The sequence below is a fragment of the Equus caballus genome, chromosome 27 (genome assembly GCF_041296265.1).
Source record: "Equus caballus isolate H_3958 breed thoroughbred chromosome 27, TB-T2T, whole genome shotgun sequence".
NCBI classification, from domain to species: domain Eukaryota; kingdom Metazoa; phylum Chordata; class Mammalia; order Perissodactyla; family Equidae; genus Equus; species Equus caballus.
This window is the reverse complement of record NC_091710.1, coordinates 54,554,922-54,577,284: the sequence shown is the minus strand read 5'-3', so window position 1 is coordinate 54,577,284 and position 22,363 is coordinate 54,554,922. Positions and strand designations below refer to the sequence as shown.

General features: G+C 40.4%; 1 protein-coding gene across 2 annotated transcripts in view; it reads right to left on the bottom strand.

Moving 5' to 3' along the window:
• CSMD1 (CUB and Sushi multiple domains 1) overlaps nucleotides 1–22,363 on the bottom strand; it is a 1,833,881-nt gene that overhangs the window by 545,172 nt on the left and 1,266,346 nt on the right. For both annotated transcript variants that reach the window (XM_023630572.2, XM_023630573.2), the window contains exon 9: nucleotides 5,528–5,652. In XM_023630572.2, the coding sequence (XP_023486340.1) occupies nucleotides 5,528–5,652 (125 nt within the window). The remainder of the gene's footprint in view (nucleotides 1–5,527; nucleotides 5,653–22,363) is intronic.

Here is a 22,363-nt window from a genome sequence, read left to right as displayed (position 1 = left end):
TGATGGACAGTGTTGGATGGAGAGCTGCATAAACATCTGGGAGAGAAGGGTTCTAGTGGAAGGAAAACAAATGCACGGAAGCTAAGTCAGAAACATCTTTGGTGTATTCTAGGAGGATAATTAGCACCGAATTCACATGAGCTTCCAGGTCATTCTATGTCAATGGAATTTGAGAGTACTGTAAAAATGCAAAGCTTTATTATTTCCAATAACTTAATAAAAGATAAAGAGAAAAACCCATTTTTCTCCCAAGTGAACTTCAAGTAAAAAGTATCAAACTGTATAAGTCTAGAAGCAACAACAGAAATTTTTCCAAATTCACTAGAATTAAAATAAAAGTTAAGAGTGTGTATGTTTCTTTAAATATCTGAGATAATGGCTTCCTGAGAAAATAAGCAATATATAAAATATCATCTTAAAATTGACTCTGGACCTTTAATCTGGAAGACTGAAGAATCATCTTTTAGGTATAAATGGTCTTTTCATTACTATTTGAAAGATCATTTCTGCATGGACAGACAACATGGATATAAAAAAATTAAGCAGTAAAAGTTTTTGGTAAATGACAAGTTAATAAGTTAAGGGTAATTCTTGGCTGACCTAACCTGGAATCCCAGTGTAGTAATAACTTTATTCTGTGACCTTTGCTGCCTCTAACTGGTTTCCGCGTAACCGCAGTTCCTATTGCAACTAAGTCTTCACTTTTCTTAGGTGCCCTTTCAACTCAGAGAGGAACTGAAAATATTAATTCCACAGATCAAAGAGCACCAGCATTAAAGGAATTCTCTATATAAATCCCCCCTAAAGACTGATGGAATGAAATGCCAGCTGGTATATTTGACTTAAAAATACAAAACTGTATCTTCTTCTTTTCTTTTTTGTTGGCTTATTTTAAAAATCCCCTGCCAGTTAAAGATGCTTACACAGTTTTAAACAGCTCATAATATTTCACCCTGTAAAAAATCATAATAGTTGTTTTCATATCCCTAAATGAAGTAAGCATAATTTCAAACAAAATCACTTGTATAATTACTGAGCTATGACAACCATTCAGCTGTTTGGTAACAGGAAGAAAAAGGTAATGTTCCCTCGTCCTCACAGCTAACTAGCTAGTGCAAGTATTAGCTAATGACACCAGTGTCCAGAAGTAAAAGATCACTACTGACTTTCTGCAATCAAATGCTCCCATCGGATATGCCCTCTGTAGAGAAGGCACGATAATTATGCAAGACTTAGAGACCACTTCATGAGGATGGAGCCTTGAAGACCAGTCCTTTCTTAATTTACTGATCCGACATCTCATAATGTGTGCAATGCTCACACCAAAGGCATATTTTGTATTTGATAAATGATGGAATTAAGAATTCAGCTGAGATGATCAATATAAGGGCTCCTTTAAAGGCTCAGAGTCAATCAGGAAAAACCCAAGCCATGACATTCTCTTCTTACGTGCAATTTATTATGGTGATAGCATGAAGTAGAAAATGAACTCAGAAAATTGCACTTGGTGTATAGAACCTATTGGTAACTTAGTAAGCATTCCTAGTTATTGACAGCTAACTAAATATTCCCATACTCTGTTTTGGGTAGCATTGAAATACTGCGAAGTTTCATGTTATCCATTTCCCTTACATTTTAGATATCTAAAGCTATCTTTTTATAGAAATAGTTATAAAAGCTCCACTTTTAAAAAATGTTTTTTTCCAGCTCTTCTCTAATTGATGAATCAATCATTAAAAGCAAATGGAAACACTATTTAAAGAAAGAATGATGACAGCTTCAGGGTTTCTAAATGTTGCCAAACTGAGAAACTTTCAGATTTTAACTGAACAAAGTATGTTCCACAGTGAGGGACACCAGCCAGGAGACAGGTTATGACTCACTGATTTCCTTTCTTCCCTTCACACCTACAAGGGTGTTGATTGCTTTCCACAGATGGGAAGAAAACTAGGACTGTGGGCTGAGCTAAACATCTAGAGCTGTGCTGTCCACTATGGTAGGCACTGGCCACATATACCTCCTGAGCACTTGAAATGTGGCTTCTCTGAGCTGAGATATACTATAAGTATACAATGCACACTGGGTTTCCAAGACACAGGAGAGAGAGAGAGAAAGAATGTAAAACATCTTCTTAACATCTTCATATTGGCTCTATGTTAAAATGTAATATTTTCAATATATTGGGTTAAATAAAATGTTATTAAAATTAATTTCACCAGTTTCTTCTACTTTTTAAATCTAACTACCAGATACTATAAAACTAAATATGCTGGATCAGCCTACAGATGAGTTAATGCATTTGGCCATTCATCTCTACAAGCAATTGGTTCGGTCATGTTACATGGTGATTTCTTGATGGTCTATAGGACTCTGTCTTCCAGACTAGAGGGAGGGATGTTCCTGCTGGCTTTGAAGAAGGAAGATGCCTCCTGGTAAGAGGGCCATGTGCCTAGAGGGACAGCACAGGATAGGAAAAGGGAGTTGACTGTGGAAGTGGAGGACAGGTTTCTTACTTAACCATGATAATTACAGATGAATCTTTTCCAGCCCAGAAATTGGAGTATTCATGTACACACACTTCCACCTTTTTATTCGTCCATATTGCTTACAACTAAAGTCCTACACTGATACACAAATGCCAAGGACGTAAGAGAGGGTTGAGTGATTTCCTAACTCATTTGCCCTTCTCACTCATAGAAAGCTGCAGATGACACAGGGAAGCAAAAAAATTGTGACATTTATTCCATCTCTCCTTCTTACATAGTACACCCCTTGGCAGAGACTGCCATTTTCCCTTAATATCTATTCTCCTTTTCTTCCACAGAAATATAATTATTTGCTGTATATTTGACCACCCAGACTAAAAACTGATTTCTAAGTCTCACAGCAAGGTTAGAACATTTGACTGGATTTGGGCCAATGGGATTGAGCAGAAATGCATGTGATGGTTTCTGGGAACGCTCCTTAGGACACAGGTGCAACTCCTCTCCCTGTTTCTTCTAGCCCTCCTCCATCCTATCGCTTGAGATTTGTATACCCAAATTGGACCATGAGGGTGGGGGTCTGACCACAGGTAGGACACGGTGAGTCTTGAGAAAATTTTCATCCCTGAAACAGAGCTGCCATCCTCATCCTGTGCTACCTAATTCTGAACATTTTCATGAGAGAGAAATCCATTTCCGTTTGGTATAAGCTTCTTTTGGGTTTGGATTTCTGTCATCTAATTTTTATCATCTAATTCTAAACAGTATATCTCAAATCCTCCTATTCAGGAAATTTCAGGACTTTCTATTTAAATTTGTCTTTTGTTTAATGCTTCACTACTCCAAATATATGAAAATATATATTTCTTTAAACTCTAAGTTTTAAAAAATATTGTCTGTTATAGTTCCCCAGACACAGTCTGTTCTAGTTAAGGATGTAGATTTGATACATACATCTTCTATGAAAATGCTTTCTTTAGAATTATTTCCATCTACTATATGTCATTATTTCAGAAAGTTGAAAGTAATAAGTTGAACAAGAACTAAAGGATTCCTCTATGGAAATGAAGGTATATCTAATTTAAGCAGAACATCTGGATCATCAGCCGAGAGGAGAAAAGAGGAGCTGAATAAAGTTGAGCGCTCTTCGCTTGGATATGAGAGAGAGAGGTGCACGTGGGACCGTGGTGGTGAGACTTTCACGGAAAACCAAACCAAGCAAACCAAACAACAAAAAAAGGTCCTGTGGGAGAGCCTTTCCCTTCTAAAATGAGACCAAGTAGGACGTGGGAATCTGTAAGGACAGGAAGTTGGAACACTCCTAAATATCTCTGAGGGCGAGTGGTTGGTGGCAAGGGGGACGGAGGACACTGCTCCACCTTTACCTGAATGGTGAGGAGACAAGCACCTCTGAGTGTGTGATACCAATTCGGGTTATAAATTGGAGCCTGGATACTTAGCACGAGTTTTGAGTGTAAAATGGGATCCAAGGCAAAAAAGGAAAAGTTACAGATTGATAAATAAGGATGAAATAATATCCTACACACTTTTTTCCTTTATGTTACTCTAAAATATCAATTTAAAATGGATGCATATTTACTAGTTTTGTCTAGTTTGGACTATGAAAATAATGACACATATTTCTGATATAGAAGAACAAGAAAAACATTAAAGAATAAAAGCATATTTTTTTTTTTTGCTTAGGGGAAAATAATACTTGTGTCTTAGTCCCCATCTATGACTATGACTGGGGCCATTATATATCACCACCGCTTGGCAGGAAAGTCAACTTTTCTAGGGTTCCTTTGAAATCCTAATAATGTCACTTTTTAGTTTTAGATGATGTACAAAGCAGACTAGTGATAAAAAGCAGACGGACACATTCATTCTCGTTTCCTTGATCAGAGATTGGGCTTCTCTGCAAAGGGTTTTGGGTTCACAGGAAACAGCCCCTGCAGCAAGATCACACACTGGCTCTGCCCTCAGGATGCAGACAGACTTTACAACACTGTTTCCTAAATGTGAAATGTACGAGTGGTTACAGTTAAGGGGTACAATATAGTAAATCCTGCAATATAGTGTTTTTATCTTAGACAAAGCTAGCAACACATCTGGTAACTACTTCATTTCTCAGGATCTAACTAACTCTGTTTAAAATAAAATTTTATGAGTTCACTCACCTTAAAAAGACTATAAGGAGGGATAAGATATTTTTATATATGAAGCTTTCCTTTTTATTCCTTGGTCAACTTAGTGCTTTTTTTTCCTTTCTTCAAAAGTAGCAATTTGCATAAATGATTTTATGGCCAAAATGCAAAGAAAAAAAAAAGGGAGAGAAAAATCTAGTTTCTTTTAATTTTATTAATTTTTCCATACTAATACAGCCATAACAATTTTCTGCTGGGCTTGCTATGGTTTCCACAGTTCTGGTAGGATGGTTCACATACTTTATAGAAGTGACAAATCAATGCTTTGACCTCTTTGAAGAAGATGATGATAATGTGATATTTTGTTCTGCTAACTATGTAAGAGATTAGTTTAAAATAATTTGTTGATAATGACGTGGGATCATGTTAACAAACTCCTTTTCACACTGAAACCATCAAAACTCAAGAATTCAACCTCATAAGCATTGAAAGGTGAGGATTTTTAGATTTGTAGGGGTGTGCACAAAGTTTTCCAAAGGGTCTGGTTATGTAACATATTTTCAGACATATGCAATTCTGTGTGCATATGTATAGAGAGAGGGGGAGATGGACACCAAGTTATACTGAGTATGTGTGTGTGAGTTTGAATGATTAGATGCAGTCATACGTTTCTTGAAATTTAAAAACCACAAATATCCTTGTAAATGTTTGCCTCCCAACAAATTTCAAGGAAATATTTCTCTTTACCCATATCACTATGAAAACATACATTATTACTGAGTTCTGCCCTGTCTCTGCACAATGGTTTGCACTTAAATCTCACTGTGTGTTCATAAAAAGATGCCAACTCTGATGAAGGAGAGAAACCGGGCGATGACTCCATTGTGCCCACCTTACCTCTGCAAATGGGCCGATGGTCGCTCCACGCGGCCAGGGTCTCCGTGACTCTCTGACAGGTGATGCTCTTGGATCCCTGGAGCACGTAATTGTCCTCACAGGAGAACTGTACATTTGCACCAACCCTAAGCGATTACAAAACAGAAAACAACCCGAATTATTCATGGAAGACTTCTTAAAAAAACAAATCATCACAGTGCTGCTACTGTGTTGAGCTGTCAAAACAACGTCAAACATTAAGCAATTCATTAGCGACAATTCATAGCTACAACCCTGCAGTGTAGCGCAGGTTATAGAGTCACAAGACCCGGGCTCAAATTTCATTTCTGCCTACTTCATAGCTAAATAAATACATGAACCTTCACTTATCCTCTTTAAAGCAGAGATAACAACAATGGTGACCTGACCGTGTGTTGTGGCTTAAGTGAGCACACTTACGCAGAAGAACTATGTACCCTGAAAACAAGACCAAGTTGGATGTCATTCTGTGTGAGTAAATATTGCATAAAAACAAGGACTGAAAAATCCAGGTTAAGACAATGTCTCAGTGCAAGGAAGGCAAGTGCTGTGTGATTCCACGGACACGTGGAATCTGAAAGAGTCAAATTCGTAACGTCAAGGACTGGAACGGTGGTACCAGGGGCTGGGGGGAGGGGAAATGGAGCATTATTAATCAACAGGCATAAAGTTTCAGTAATAAGATGAATCAGCTTTAAGGATCTGATGTACAACATTGTAACCTGTAGTCAACAATGTAGTCCACTTAAAATGTGTTAAGAAGATAGTTCTCATGTAAGTATTCTTATCACAACAAAATTTTAAAAAATTGCTCCCAATGAAGAGGAAAAGAATATCTCAGTCAAGAATCTATACTACTCTCACAAACATTAATTCTATTCAGAAGAAGGTCAGTGATATTATATTTCAGAAACACAGCCTACAAGAAAAGAATCATTTGCTTTAGAAAACAGCAATCCATCCAGCCTAGAGTTAGATGAAAAATGGCTTTGGCTTCAGAGCTTCCTCTGAAAACATGAAGCTCTAAGGTGGTAGGAAGTAACAGAACATTGTTGCAGAATAACAATTTAACAAGTGCATAAGAAAATGCGAGAGGCATACATTAGGTTTGAAGACACTCAATTACTTCTTCTAGCCTGACGTCTGGCACTGAGTTGAGCGCAGTATTATTTCACTATCTGACAAGCCCATTGTTACAAGAGGAAATTCTACTTGTGTTTTCCATTTGGCAAGCCCTGAGGTTGATACTGAAGAATATAGGAGTGAAAGAGAGTCTTCGGGAGAAAAGATTCACAGTTGCCCATGTGTATGGATAAGGTTAGTAATAGATAAAAGATATGGGGAAAAAAACAAATGTTTCTTTTCCTGCTTATTAAAAAATTCTCATCTGCAATGTCAGAGTGAATATTACTGAAGTATCATGACACCAGCATCTCCCACACTTCTATATAACACTCTCTGGGGCTGGCTGTAGATGGCTGCGAAAATCATCAAATCGGGTCAAGCCAATTTGAAAAATTCTAGATTAAACAAAATTAAATACCTTTCTTTTCTAAAAGGCCTCTCAGCTTTTAAAATTTTATATGTAAAAATTTACCTATCCAGGAAGCCCTGGTTCACCAAGTGTCCAGGACAACTAGAATTCTACGGAACTAATTTTGAGCAACACTTCATTATGGGCACATAATACACATTATTTTTGAAAGAGAAAAATGTAAAAAGCAAAACATAGACATAATTCTAATTTTCACTGCTCTAACAGTCATTTAAGACAGCCATACTTTCTAGATACACCGTTCCATGATTTCTGTTCACCAGCCCTTGTTTAAACCTCTGGAGCCACACTGAATAAATGAACTACATTTAAGAATTTTGTTTTAAAAACAACTATTGCACTATCTCTGTGGTCTCTATTCCAGGTCTCTATCTTCAGTTCTTTTCTATTTACCTAAATTTCAGTTTTCTTATTTTTCATCATTCTTTCAAAACATTTTTATTGAACATCTACTATGTGCCAGACTCTATTCTAGGTACCAAAGATGCAGCGGCTAATGAGATGGACGAAGTCTCAGTCTCGTGGAGATAACAGTCTAGCTCAGGGAGGGAAAAAATAAATAAATCCAACAAGAAGAAAAATGAAAGTATCCCAAGAACTCTGAAGAAAATAAGCCAAATAATATGATAAATAAAAGGTTAAGGAGACTGGTAGTTTGAGAGTATGTCAACAAGCCGAGATGCTAATATTTTATATAATATTCCAGTATGGTCAAATATAAAGAAGGAAAAGTGGATTACTGCTTCCATTTCACAACCACTCTCCTTCATGACAGCATCCTATCATTCATTAGCTATGATGGGGTGCACTGCACTCCAACAAAACCCCAAGCTTCTTCATACACGCTTTCCCACACATCCAATCCAGTTCCTGTAGGTATTCTTAGTGAATTGTATTCTGTTTTGAGGTCAAGAATATTACCACTCGGGCCGGCCCCATGACAAAGTGGTTAAGTTCAAGTGCTCTGCTTCAGCGGCCCAGGGTTTCACCGGTTCAGATCCTCAGTGTGGACCTAGCACCGCTCATCAAGCCATGCTGGAGCAGTGTCCCGAATGGCAGAACTAGAAGGATTTACAACTAGGATTACAACTATGCACTGAGGGGCTCTGGGGAGAAGAAGAAGAAAAAAAATCTTGGCAACAGATGTTAGCTCAGGGCCAATCCTTAAAAAAAAGAAAAAATCACCACTTAATATCAGACCACTCTTTGACTACTGGATCTCATTTCTGGGAATATAATACATATTTGTCATTCAAAATACAAAAAATATGGCCAGAGTTGTTTTTTGGAAGCCATGAAAGTCTCCAATAATAGAACCATGGTTGACAAAATTGTTTCAGATATATCTGAAAGAAGACAATGTTGCTACATAAAAGGCCAGCATAAAAAATATGGAGTAATATAAGAAAGAATAAAGCTTGAAACAAAATTGTATGCACCCCAGATCACAATGATCTGTATATCTATATCTATCATCTCAGGAAGAATAGGCACAAAATTATGCTTAGAGTGGGAATATCCTGATACACACACTTTGCTTCTCTATTCCAATAACTGTATTACTTCTGGTTTTATTATTTTATAATTTAAATTTAAAACAATCTTTTAAAATCCTACTGGTAAAAATATCTTAGTTTGATTGCAGGTTGGAAAACAGAGCCACGGATGGGTAAACTCACTCCCAACAGCTGAGACGAGGAGTCGTCTCTGTGATCTGATGGATCAGGTCGATGACCCCATTTCTCCCTTGTTATTTCAAGCTTTTGCTTTGGTTTTATCTATCACACGAATCAGTTCATTAAAATTCATGCACACTTTCAACTTCAAATGTATAATAAACTACGTTTTCATTTATGATTTAGGATTTGATTTTATGATGACTGTGTTTGCAGTTACACGTATAACATTAGGAAATCTATTCTGGTTTTCTGGAAAATACTCTTAGAACAAAATTCCAGAAAAAAAAACAACAACAGTTTTTTAGTACCTTCTCATTTATTTATTTATTTATTTATTTATTTGAGGAAGATTAGCCCTGAGCTAACTGCTGCCAATCCTCCTCTTTTTGCTGAGGAAGACTGGCCCTGAGCTAACATCCATGCCCATCTTCCTCTACTTCATATGTGGGTCACCTGCCACAGCATGGCATGCCAAGTGGTGCCATGTCCACACCTGGGATCCGAACCGGTGAACCCCAGGCTGCCAAAGTAGAACGTGCCAACTTAACTGCTGCACCACCAGGCCAGCCCAAGTACCTTCCCATCTATAAGTGCATTTAGAAGACTTTAGATTAACTATGTTGTACAATTTCAACAATTTTTACTAGTTGGAAACTGTAAGAAATCTTATTTTGTGTGAGATCAAGATATACTATATATAGACAATAAATATCCAAATGGCAAAATTTAAGTTAAACAGTTAAAGAAGCATGATTTTGTGTTTTAAAATGAAGAGAGAAAACCACATTCTTTGCTTCTTTTGTGCTCAGTGATTCTGAAAAGCTCATCACTCAACTTTCAAATTCTAATGACCTTTCATTTGTCACCATCTACTTGACTTTCCACTACAGTCTGAAGAGCCTTTCTAGGTGAATGAACTATTTCTAAATACGGTTTAGTTGCAAAATGAGCTGTTTCTAAATACGGTTTTCCCCGAAAACGGCTATTTGTGCACTTACTTAAGATTGGTACTATGACTATTTCTGGGGAAAAAAAGAAACCTGAAGTGACCTAAAGTTGAAGCTAGGATCGAAAGTAGGATGTGGGTTGATTTAGCTGTGACACCTAACTCTCCATTAATCAACAGAGATTACACCAACCTACCTGGCTGCTGCATAGAAACATCCCCCCTCTGTCCTCAACCCACACTGGTCCGCAGCTCTTGAATCCATTGAAGCAACCAATGCCCAACGGAGTGTTTTCTATATGGATAGATAGACTGATGGATTGATAGAGACAGACAGATAGATAAATAGACAAATAGACAGATAGATAGATGTCTGCATCTTTGTTTTTTAAACAAACCCAATTCAAACAGCACACTTAAAGAACCAAAAATATAAAGGAATAAATATCATTTTTAGACCCCACAGGTGGACATTTAAACATTTTTCATCTCCAGCAAATAAGAGAAATACGTTATATTATACTGTTTCACTCTTAAGCAAGAGAAAACAAAAATTAAGAGTAAAAAACAGTTTTTTAGAACTAAGGTCAGGATTTGCCATATTTGTCCTATAAAATTAACATAGATGACATGGGGAAATAATATCTGGAACCACACTTTACCAAAGCTCTAGAATATTTGCTTAAATGAACTACTTTCTTGAGAAGAACAAGGGCCACGTGGCATGATGATATATGAAGGGTTAAACGATGTGCCCGTGTGTGTGCCTGTGGGTGTCTGTACTGTGCATGTGTGCTTGTGCGTGTGTGCAGGCATGACTATGCACACCTGTACTTGTTCTCCCATATTTTACTCACACTCAGGACCTTGGTTTTGGCAGAGCACAGGTTAAAATCACAGGCTTCTAAATTCAAAAGTGTGGTCCAGGTGTTAGTCATGAAATACATTTAAAGGAGATGTGACAGAGCACTTCTCCCCATTCCTCACTCCTTACTGTAACAAGTAAACACAAAACAAAACAAAACTGCAAGCTGGTGCGGGGGTGAAGGTAGAGATCTGGCAGAGACGAGAACAAGCTGGGGTGAGGGCTGCGGAAACGCAGGCCCTGTCTTCCCTGCCACACCTTGGACCAAGAAACAACTTGAGGTGAGGAGCACAACCCAGCTAGACCTCTCCCCAGGGCTGTGTGCCGGCAACCAGGGGCAGTACAGGATTCGTCCTTATTTCCCGGCTGTGACGTCTGGAGATGCCTCCCTGTCTTACGGCGCAGGCGCTGTAAAGAAGAAATGCCAGCGGGGCGAGCCGGAGGCTAAGGTCCAGCCCGTGCAGCCTTGAAGGGGCACAGAGGGTCATCCTCAAGTGCTCGTGCCCCTTGAAGGCTGCCTGTGGTTGACAGACAGGCAGCCACAGACCTGGGGACTCCTCGCAGCAGGACGAGGATGTGCGCCCGCCAGAGGCGCAGGGAAGGTCAAGACAGCCGGCCTGGGGGCATGGACACAAGGAGAAGTCGCTCCTGCTCCCACCATGGCTGGGACAGCCTTGCCTTAGGCTCCGGCATTGAACTTGGTAAAGATAGGGGGAAGGGAAGGAAATAACTGACCTTAAGCCTAACGGTGAGAGAAATCACTGATTTTAACAATGTAGAGTGAATAAATAAAATATTCGGACTCAGACAAAATGGAAATCTTGAAAAAGAAATTAATTACTGTCCCAGTACAAACAAGATGACATTTTGCACATCGGAATTCATGGGTCTGTAGTTCAACCTCTATACCCATTTTAGCTTACTTTGCAAATAATATTACTCTTCTCAGCCTATACAGGTCTCCTCTTATCTTTGCCATCTCAACTTCTCCCTGTCTCCCTCTCCTCCTCTCTCTCTCTTTCATTTTTCTCTCTCCTCCTCTTCCTCCTCCTCCTTTTATTTATTTTTGTGTGTGTGTGAGGAAGATTGGCCCTGAGCTAACATCTGTTGCCAGTCTTCCTCTTTTCTTTTTTCTCCCCAAAGCCCGGGTATAGTTGCATATCCTGCTTGTAAGTACTTCTAGTTGTTCCCTGTGGGATGCCACCACAGCATGGCCTGACAAGGAGTGTGTAGATCCCTGCCCAGGATCCAAACCAGCGAACCCTGGGCCACCAAAGTGGAGCACAGGAACTTAACTGCTCTGCCATGGGACCTGCCCCCCACTTCTTTTTTTTTAATAAAGATTTTATTTTTTCCTTTTTCTCCCCAAAGCCTCCCAGTACATAGTTGTATATTCTTGGTTGTGGGTCCTTCTAGTCATGGCATGTGGAACGCCACCTCAGCATGGCCTGATGAGCGATGCCATGTCCTGGCCCAGGATTCGAACTGGTGAAACACTGGGCCACCGCAGCGGAGCGCACCAACTTAACCATTCAGCCACCAGGCCGGCCCTACCACTTCTTTTTTTATCATTAAAAAAAATTGTTTACCTCTTATAAATAGAATTAGTTATACAGGTAGTTTCCGGAGGAAGGTGCTAAAAAATTTCCTGAAAACTGTATTAGGAAGAATTTAAAGGTATTTTTCTAACTTCAGAAGAAAAAAGTGACATTGGATCCAAGAAAAGAAATGAGAGGAAAACCTGTCAGGAACACTTCTAGGATTCTTCAACATCTTTCGAACATCTAGACTGAAGTCTTAATCCTACACATAAAACATCCCCAGTGCCTTAAACGGTGCCTGGCATGTCATAGGCACTCGATAAATAAATGTTGAATGAATGAATAAAGAAAAGTCACTTTCCTGACTCTATCTATGTCAATCTGTCCATAAGATGGACTGAGAAATAATGATAGCAAAGAAACCCAAATACTCTTCACCTTCTGCTGTTGGCCTGATTATACCTCACCTATGTTGGTTCAACAACTGTTTATGGTCAGCCTTTTATGCAGTCGGCACCATGCAAGTCCTAAGGATGTATTGACGAGCTACTGGGGGCAAGAGATATCTCACCAGTTTTTGGACAATGAGTCAAACAAATATAAATTGCTATGGGGAAAACAACTGAGTTTTCCTTTGGTGAAAAGATGAGAAAAAGTTACTGCCAGAAATTGAAATTCAGGTTGGGTCTTGAAAGATCCCTAGAATTGATTTACTTTTTTCAGAATGAATCTATGTGTTCTAGACTGAAAACCCACCATAGAAAGCCCTGGTGGTATCAAAGCTGGTGTTTCGTTCAGGGAATTGCAAATAGCCTGGTTCATCCAGAACAGTATTTTCCAGTTGCTATTCCAAAGACCCCAGCAGGTGCCCTGCTCCTTCTTGCTCCAGATTTTTCCCCCTTAGACACAATGACTTTGATTTCCTCCCCTTCTCTCCTCCTCCTTTCTCCCTCTTTGAGGTACAAAACTAGTTCTTTTATTGTTCCATTGCATGTTTCCTTTGAGACATATTCACCTAAAGCACAGAAATACAGAGAGCACCAGGCTGGGAAAAGAAGCCACACAGAGAGGCAGGGACCAGGAACAAAACTTTCTGAGGGAATGCATTGTGTTTTATTCACTTGAAATCGCTCACAGCTTCTAGCACAGTTTATTGAGCTCCTAATATCCCTGCAATAAGTATCTGGAATGAATAGACAGGACAAACCAGGAGACAAAGGCATGAATTCAGATCATCTCCTAAATGGACAACAAGCCACTGCAGTGGAAGGCTGTAGGGATCCAAAACCCAACAGCATAAGGGTGAAACCCACCCCACATCCATCTTGCAAGTGCATCTTTGTGATCATCCGCCTATATCTGGGAGTAAGTTGTTTTAGACAACATCACTGATTCTCTAATAAAGGAGTCCTTATTCCACTTGGAAAGAAACTTAGATACCTAACTAGAGGGTCTCTATTAACTGAAAGACACGGTTCTAGTAAACGAGACTGGAAAGGCTACAAAGACAATTGGTGGTCAAGCAGCCACTCTCTCCCAGGACGTCGTCAAATGGCATGGTTTGCACAGCCTTCCAGACGATGCCATCATCAGAGAGATAAATGTGCAGCTGCTGTGAATATTGCGATGCCTTTTATTACCCTTTTGATTTTCACACCTAGTGTGTCATTTCTGGGTCATTTTTTCTTTTTATAGCGACAGATTTTAGACTCATCTCCTCAAGCCTTAAGGCAATTTAGCACCGCTAAAAATGCATTAAAGAGTAGATGGATCTCTCTTGCCTAAGGAAAGAAAAGAAACTAATATTTCACATGACTTTTAGATACTGTATGTTAACAATGGTACAACAAAGACACCTAAGAGAGATGGTGCTTCAAGGGCGTAAGCAACAATAAGGCCTACGAAAGGGGCTTCAAATGACCAGCGATCTTCAAGCTGTGACCAGCTCTCAGAAGCCGGGTATCCAGAGAAATGTGTGAATTTTCCCATGAGGAAATTTAATTGAAATCTTCTGCATATAAGTTCACGGGAATCTGCTGTTTACCCAACAGGAGGACATCTTTGTCTGACAGCGCAGAAAAATGAAATCCTCCCATCCACCAGCCACCTATTGATACAGAGGCAGAATCCGTTTCTATTACGAATGACACATTTCGGGAAGGAACAGGAGGCAGGGATGAGGGCTCTGGGAGGAGCTGGTCATCCCCACGGCAGAGCATTCCCGCATCAGCTGCGTCCATTCATAAGTCCAGAGGCGGAAGCTGGTTTCCCCATTCCTGACAGTCCCCAGGGCCCGGGGATCTCGGCCTCTAGGCCTTGTTTCTGCTTGAGATTAGAAGCCAAAGGAGACCTTGAAGATTCTGGGCCAGGACATGTTTTATTGGCTGTTCTCTTTCCTCTCAGCTTGAGTGAGAAACCAGGGAGAAGAGTCAGAGGCGGAGGTGGGGAGGGGAGGAAGGCGAGAGAGAACCAGCCACCTGTGGGAGCCGCACCTTGCTCACGCGAGGGAGCAGGACTGGAGAGCGGGAGAAACCGGCTGCAGAAATGAGTTTGTTTTATCTGAGGAACAGGCCCAGCCAGGGGCTGGGAGCTAACCAGGCTCAGAAAGGAGGCAAGGAGACAAGTATCATTAACATTAACCACTGTCTTAGTGAGAAGTGCTCAGCCAGGTGCCGGCAATAAGTCAACACAGTAGGTGCCTCTCTCCATTCTGGAGATGAGAAAAAGGAGATTCAGAGGGTCCCGTGCTCAAGAGCTTGCAATCCGTGGATTCAAACTGTCTTCGTTTTTTACTCTGAAACGTATCACGTACATCTGTGATTGATCACTGGGCAACTGCAAATATGCAGAAGCCGTACAGCAAATATTTTCCTCCAGGCTTGTATCTACGCTGTGCAAAACCTTCCGACATTCTGACATCCTTCACTGGTGTTACAACAAGCTGATTGACTGACAATCACAAGATCCAGGCCTGAGAAGGGTAATCCAAGCCTGATAGAATAATAACAGCAACAGAGGAGCGGGCCCGGGAGAGGAAAACACTCCTGTCCGTCAGTATCAAAAAGAAGTCTCCAGAGATGATCATATTATCACAGCGTTTCTCTCACAGATGAGTGTACACACACACACGCACACATACACACAGTGGTCATAAACTATCAGATCCAGGAGTAAGATTAGAGTCATTGTAAAGGTATGAAGACTCCAATCGCCCCTGTATTGAAGCTGACGGAAGGACAGCAGGTGCTCAGCACACAAGGATGTTCTGGAATTCATTTGCACGTCTCCCCTCCCCATCTCCCCATCTGTCCCCCTGCCTTGTTTTCTCGAATAGCTTGCTCTCTTCCTATGGTCATGAAGCCCCATCCCAGGTGCTGCTGCCGACTGCAGCCATGAGTCTGGGAGCCCTACAGGATATCGACTGACAGAATGGAGCCGCCTCACCCGCATGCTGGCTGGACCAAGCTTGCCGGGGCTCTGGGTTCTGCAGCAGCTGCCTGAAACTGTGGGGAAGTAGATGCACTGTGGGGGCAGACCTTGACCCGTGGGACGCTGGGGCTGAGAGGGGTGATCATGAACATGGAGGTGCCAGCACCGCACCCAGGCTGTCCAAAGGCCCCGAGAGACTAGGCCACCCAGTGGGCTGGTTATGACGCCCGGTGTGGCTTCTCCTATTTGCCATCCCTGCCTTCCTGCCTTACTCATCTTCCCTCATTCCTGCTTCCCTGGAACTGCCCCTAAAACTTCATTCCTTGAGCTGATTTCTAGGGAATCCCAAATAAAGCAGGAAACTCTGATCAGAGGATCAACTTCTAGTGCAAGCCCCAAGACCTAGAGAAGTGATTCTCACGAGGTAACCTGGCTGTGTAAATAGCTGTCAATGAAATGCAGCTGAGCTAGAAGACGAGTCCGTGTTCTTCTTCCTGTATTGTCAGGTCCCGCGGCCAAGAACGGTGGTCCCCATTCATGCTTCTTGTCACTCTACAGAGGCTTTCTCTATTTCTCTGCTTACCTCCTCTCTTTATCATCTGCCCTACTTCAACTCAACAAGACCACATCTTATTACAGTTCCTTCTTCGCTATCTTGTATTAATCCTGGGTCATTCCTAGAAATAGTCTTCCATTACATAACACCTTTAACAATGTCAGAAGGACCAAAACAATCAGAGAAAAGCAGAAAATCAGGTATCCTGGGGGAGCAGAAAGGAAGGTGACTCAGGCAGTGATGCTAAAACCGCCCCAGGGATGGAGAGACAAACCGTGGACACACCAGGACAGATGGACACACGGGTATCTCACGGCTCGCCCTGTATGGTTACGTAGTTGCTGGTCCCTGTGCTTGCTATGACTTCATTTAGATGCAGCCCTTGATGTTTGTTTTCACCTCTAGGCAAGAGAGGTGGGGAAGGTGCTCCCACCTCAGGGTCTGCACACACGCTTTCCTCTGCCAGGACAGCCCCTGCCCCACTTGTACATAGCTGGATCCTTGTCACCCGTCACATCTCAGCTGTGACGCCGTCTCCCCAGAGCCTTTCTGGACACTCTGTCTACAATAGAGAATCCTCTCCCTGTTGTTTTGTGCTTTTGTTTGCCATTATATCCCAACAGCCCAGCCCAGTTCCTGAGGGCTCGACCCCTTTTGGTTAAGGAAGCCAGTGAATTGATAAGTAGATGAATGATGAATGTGTTGCCTCTGTTCCTGAACCCATCTACATGTGGCCTCAGGTAGCGATTTGTTTTCGTTTCCTCCTTCCTTTGGGAACAAACTCTACAAAGCAAAGAAACACAGGTGTGGGATTGCCATGGCTTACAGCTGTGTTTTCATTAATGACCCCTGACCTGCACCAGCCTTCCAATCCTGCGAGGTGGTCCCTCCCCCCTGCTTCTTTCCTCTCATCTATTGTCAAAATTTGCTCTGAGCAAAAGATCTGAGCAATGGTCTCTACACCAGAAGATGTAATGGGACGAGCTTGTTAGCTGCCCTTTGCCTCCCAGAGGCAGCCCCGTTTCAGCAGAGCAGGGAATCTGAAAGCAAAAGTGCTGATCTCTAGAACCCCGCAACAGCAAGCCCGTGGCAGCTTCACTTGGAGAGCAGGCATGGCTCACCACCTTAAGGGGCACTGTCTGCTTACCGCAAGAGTAGTGCTGGTTCTGAGTACCTGCTGAACACCTAGCAAAAGTCCAGCTCCATAAAGACAGCTAAGGGATGAATTTAAAAACACGCATCAAAACTGTAGATGGCATCAGTAAGCTCAAAGCTGACAAATCCTCAGTTTCCTGATCTTTCAACGTGCCTGTCCAGCTGTCTTTCTCCTTTCCTCCTCTTCCTTCCCACTTTTACAAACAGGAAGCTTAGGGAGCGCTCCTGATCAAACTTAGGGCTAAAAGAATGTTTACGCTGTTGATGGGAAAAGTGGTCGGATTGATTTTAAATAGATCCTCATCAAATCTAAAATCTACCTAACAAGCTGCCCTCTCTGATACCCCTAGAATATAAAGACAGAAACGTAAAAGGTCTTTAAACCAGCAATTCTCAGCAAGGGTCAAGTGTATCAGAATTGAGAGGAACCCTTTCAATTGTCACGTGCCACCACCCAGAGATTCTAAATTGCCGTTCTGGGAGTGGGGTGCCTCTCCTATTTACCCATCCCAGCGTGTGGCTACATCCTTTGCAGCGGTGTGTGGATATTATTGCTGAGGGCAGGGGGATAGCCCAACTGAGCTGGAACTAAGAGACAGCAAACCACTGCTCTAGTCTAAAGGGATTGTAATTATCAGGAGGAATCTGCAATGCCCTCTCCATCTCCCCTGCATCACATACATCTGTCATGAACAGTATTCCTTCAAACTTTTGCAGAAGCAGTATTTTATCATTTAAATGAATGATTTCAATACATTTAAAAAATAGACTAGATATCTGATTGAAAGTGTGTATAAATAATAGGAAGGTATCTATAATAATGTTACGAGCTATACCAGCGAGATTCCTGTACTTATCTCTATGCCCAATATCCATAAGTCAGTCATAAGTAGGCAGTGTTCAGTAATCCTTCTCTCGTGATCTTCTGATAGCAAGTTTGATAATACCTAGACATTCTAGAAAGCTCAGTGGCCCCTGTATATTTTCTTCAAGATTCAAGTTTACCTCTGGTTCTGATTCCCATTAGTATTCCATCATGGGATCTCTGGGATTCCTGCCCATGGAAGCTGAAACAGGATTTACTTCTTTATTATTTTTCCTCAGAATGCTATTTGATGGAGGCCAAGGCTGGGAATGATTTTACAGTGGGGAACCAAAATGGCAACCCTTATTTCCTCTGGCTTCTGCAGACATATAGAAGTCATAAAAGACAAAAGATACCAGAAGAGGCTTTTAAAGATGAGGTTTCCAACATTTCATCACACAATTTTTGTGATACCAAACACCTGTTTCCACATGTAAGCCCTGCTGAGTATTAGACCCACCTGTCTCTAATATCTTATTGTGGATGACATAAACCAGGCAGTCCGGTGGTTGTCCATCTTGTTTGCACATTAGAATCCCATATGGTGCTTATGAAAATCCTATTACTGATTTACCTAGAGTGATCAAATTCATGGAGACAGAAAGCAGAATGGTGGCTGCTAGGAGATGCAGGGAGGGGAGAATGAGAAGTTACTGCTTTATAGATTTGAGTTGCAGTTTTGGAAAATGAAAGAGTTCTGGAGATGGATGGTGGTGATGGTTTCAACCACTGTGAATGTACTTAATGCCACTGAGCTGTACACTTAAAAATGGTTAAGATGGTAAATTTTAGTCATTATCTATTTTATCTCAATTAGAAATTTGAAAACCATCCTAATGCCCTGGCCATCTTCCTGTCAAACTAAACCAGAATCTTTGAGGGGTAGTGTGCCTGATGGCAAGATTGAGTGCTGTGAGGATAATCAGAGTGCTCTCCATCTAGCAGAGATCAACAAACACTAACTCTCCTTCCATTCTGTCCTTCAGTGTATATTTAGTGGAGGTACAGTGGGCAAAGAAGCAAATAATCTGAGATCCTGAAGTTTTTAAAGAAATTGGGAACGTTGGGGAGTAGGAAGAATGGGCCCCAAATAGACACTTAGGTTAATTACATAATGCTGACTGCATTAATGTGTTCTTAAAGTTGGCAACTCTTTTCCATGTCGTATGATCATGTCGCACGCTTCCCTAAGCTTCAGAGGTTGTTGGTGGCCCTGAATAACATCACAGAAGTTTTGAAGAATCATATTCTAAAACAGACTATGACAAAAACACGACTGAGAGACACGGAGTTTTATAGATCCAATGGACCTCAGAAATCAAGTCTTCCATTTCAACCCATTCCTTCACAGATGAGGACATCAAGAAACAGAGAAATAAACCGTATGACAGAAGGTCATTTTAAAGGGCATGGATATCCAGATAGTCCCCCAAAAGCCACTTCTGATGATTGTGATAAAGTAGGCTAACACAGCCATCAATTATCTCTAGCATTTTGAAACTGACAAATTAGTGTATGCTTAACTAATAACGACCCATTCTCCCAGTAAACTATTTAAAGGGATATTATAATTTGATGAAAAAATTAATTTTACTATTGCAAATATTGAAAAGACTGGAAGAGAGAGGGAGAACGGTCCACGAGTTCTACTTAGTGGATTCTTTATTGGAAACAGTTTTGGCCAAATAAATGAGATCTGAAGCATTCACAGTGTACCCTTTTCCAAAGGGACATACGGGTTCAAAGAGTGTGAACAGGAAAATACTGGTTATCGTAGTTCTTTAAGTAGTTCTTAAAAACACAGCCATGTTCTCTGAAAAAAAAGAGTAACCATTGGCAAATATTTTTCCTAGATTACTTCTGTTTCTAAGTAACAGTGAATCTTATAAAGAAAATGACATGTCTGCATCCAGCAATGGGCATAGAAACATGAACTGTCTCTCAAATGTTTTTCAAAGTCAAAAAGCCCTTTGGAGCACCTCAGGGGCTTTGCTGTTGCGAATTCAAATGCAGGATGTTGCTTTGTTGATGTGGAGAACGAAGAAGGAGTGGTCAGTCCCAGACTGCCCTCCTTCATCTTGTTTTGCCCTGAGTGCAGGAGAGTAGTAAAGAAATCATTTATAGACCCAAGCCTGCTTCAAGAAATAAGATAATGCTTGGGTTTCAAAAAATAAAAGACAGTTCTTTGACTATTCCTCTCAGGAACATGGAGTGCAAAAAAGATTATGTCATAAGAAGGGGAAATTTTTCCAACAAAAATCCTAGCTTGAGTGTTTTTAAAATTTTGCTCATTAACAAAATCCCAAATATGTATTTAATTTCTAACTTTTTACAAAATGTTAACTTGTTTTCATTCACTTTTTTTCCAGCTTTGTTGAGACACAATTGACAGATAACATGTTGTAAATTTAAGGTGCACAATATGATGATTTGGTACATGTGTATGTTGTGAAATGATCAACACAATAAAGTTAGCTGACACATACATCACCTCACTTTGTTACCTTTTTTGCCTGGTGAGAACTTTTAAGATCTACTCTCTCAACAACTTTTAGGTATAAAAAACAGTATTATTAACTACAGTCATCATGTCATACATTAGATCCACAGAACTTGGTTCCTTTTACTAGTAAACTGATTTTTTTTTAATCTGATGAGAAAGAGCAGGCTGAATATTTCAATAATTTCTTAATGATGATATCTGTATTTTCTTCTTCTTATAAAGATTAGCAATCATGTATATAAACTATCTAGCAAACAGTAGGGACTCAGTGCCTAATCCAGAATATGGAGGAAATAAATAATTGCTGTCTTCTTTGGAATAATTATATTCCTAAAAATTTATCTGTAAATCAAAATTCTGCATGTTGAGTCAACATTTATCCTTGCCGTACAATATGTAAATATAAATGCATTCCTTATATAAAAATAAAAATAAATGATTTAGCAAACATTTGCTGAACACTTGCTGTGATCCAGAGACTGGGCTAGGCACTGGGAATATAATAATGAAGGAAACCAAGTCTATTCTTTACAGAGCTAACGCTCTTCTCATTCTGTGTATTAAATTAAAAGTGTAAACATAGACACATATATGATTTTGGGTGCTGGTGAGTGCAAGGAAGTTGAAGGAAAGCATAGAGTAGTGAGGGGAGGTGAATGAAAAGCCATTTCAGAGAACATGGAGAGGAAGAGGTGTTGGGCAAAGACCCGAAGGAGGTGAAGGTTGGGGCCTGAGAAGACCTGGGTCATCTATGCTCAACATATCACGAAATATCTCTGAGCAGCGTTGAAAGGATGGAAGATACCAACCTATGGAGAACATAAATAAATAAGTGGAATCATAGAAATACAGAAGAACTAAAGGGAAAGCTGATTTAAATGTGATACCAATAGTTTATATCTCTGCTCCAACTTAACGTATAATTGAATTTTTCACTACAGCAAGTGAAAAAAAAATAGAAAATAAGAAAAATAATCCAACAAACTAAGAAAATAGGTGGATGTACAGGATAGAAATGAGGAGAATCCCCCAGATCTCTCTCCACTATTCTCTCCATCCATTGACAAGACAACGTTATCTCATTGATGCCCTTGAACACCAAAAAAATAGAATCTGCAGTGGCTTACAATTTGCCTGTGTTTCCCTCATGCCTCTATCATTTGAAAAATAAGTCAATGAAAGAACTTAATAAAAAAGCAATTCTTAAGGAAAAGAACACCAAATCTATTTCCTGGTTTATATGCTATTTGGAAGTGCAATTCTTCGTATTTTCCTGTAACGAGGCAGGAGGCTCTGATGTCACTGAAACTGACCAATGGAAAAACTAAAGCTTGCTGCAGCATTTTAATAGGTATAAATAAGAGTATCAATTTATGACTATTAAAGGAAGAGAGTTGAATGCGGAAATGAGTAGAAATGAGCAGCAGTTTATCAAGAGACTTGGGTTATGGATTTTTTCCACTTCCCATTGATTATGCAATTTTTCTTTATGTACCCCAGTTTTTCCTTCCATCTGATGAGACATAATTCCATTTGAACATCCCTTAACTGCATAAAGTGTATTTATGTGAGATCCTTGGAGAGAAATGTGCTAAGACACAGGAACAAAAGTTATTAGCTTGAATGGTGATCTATAAATATCAATAATGTAAATTAAATATTTAGTTTTTATGTCAGAACTATCAGTCTTCCAATGCCCAAACTCCCTTTTGAGCATAGGTCAT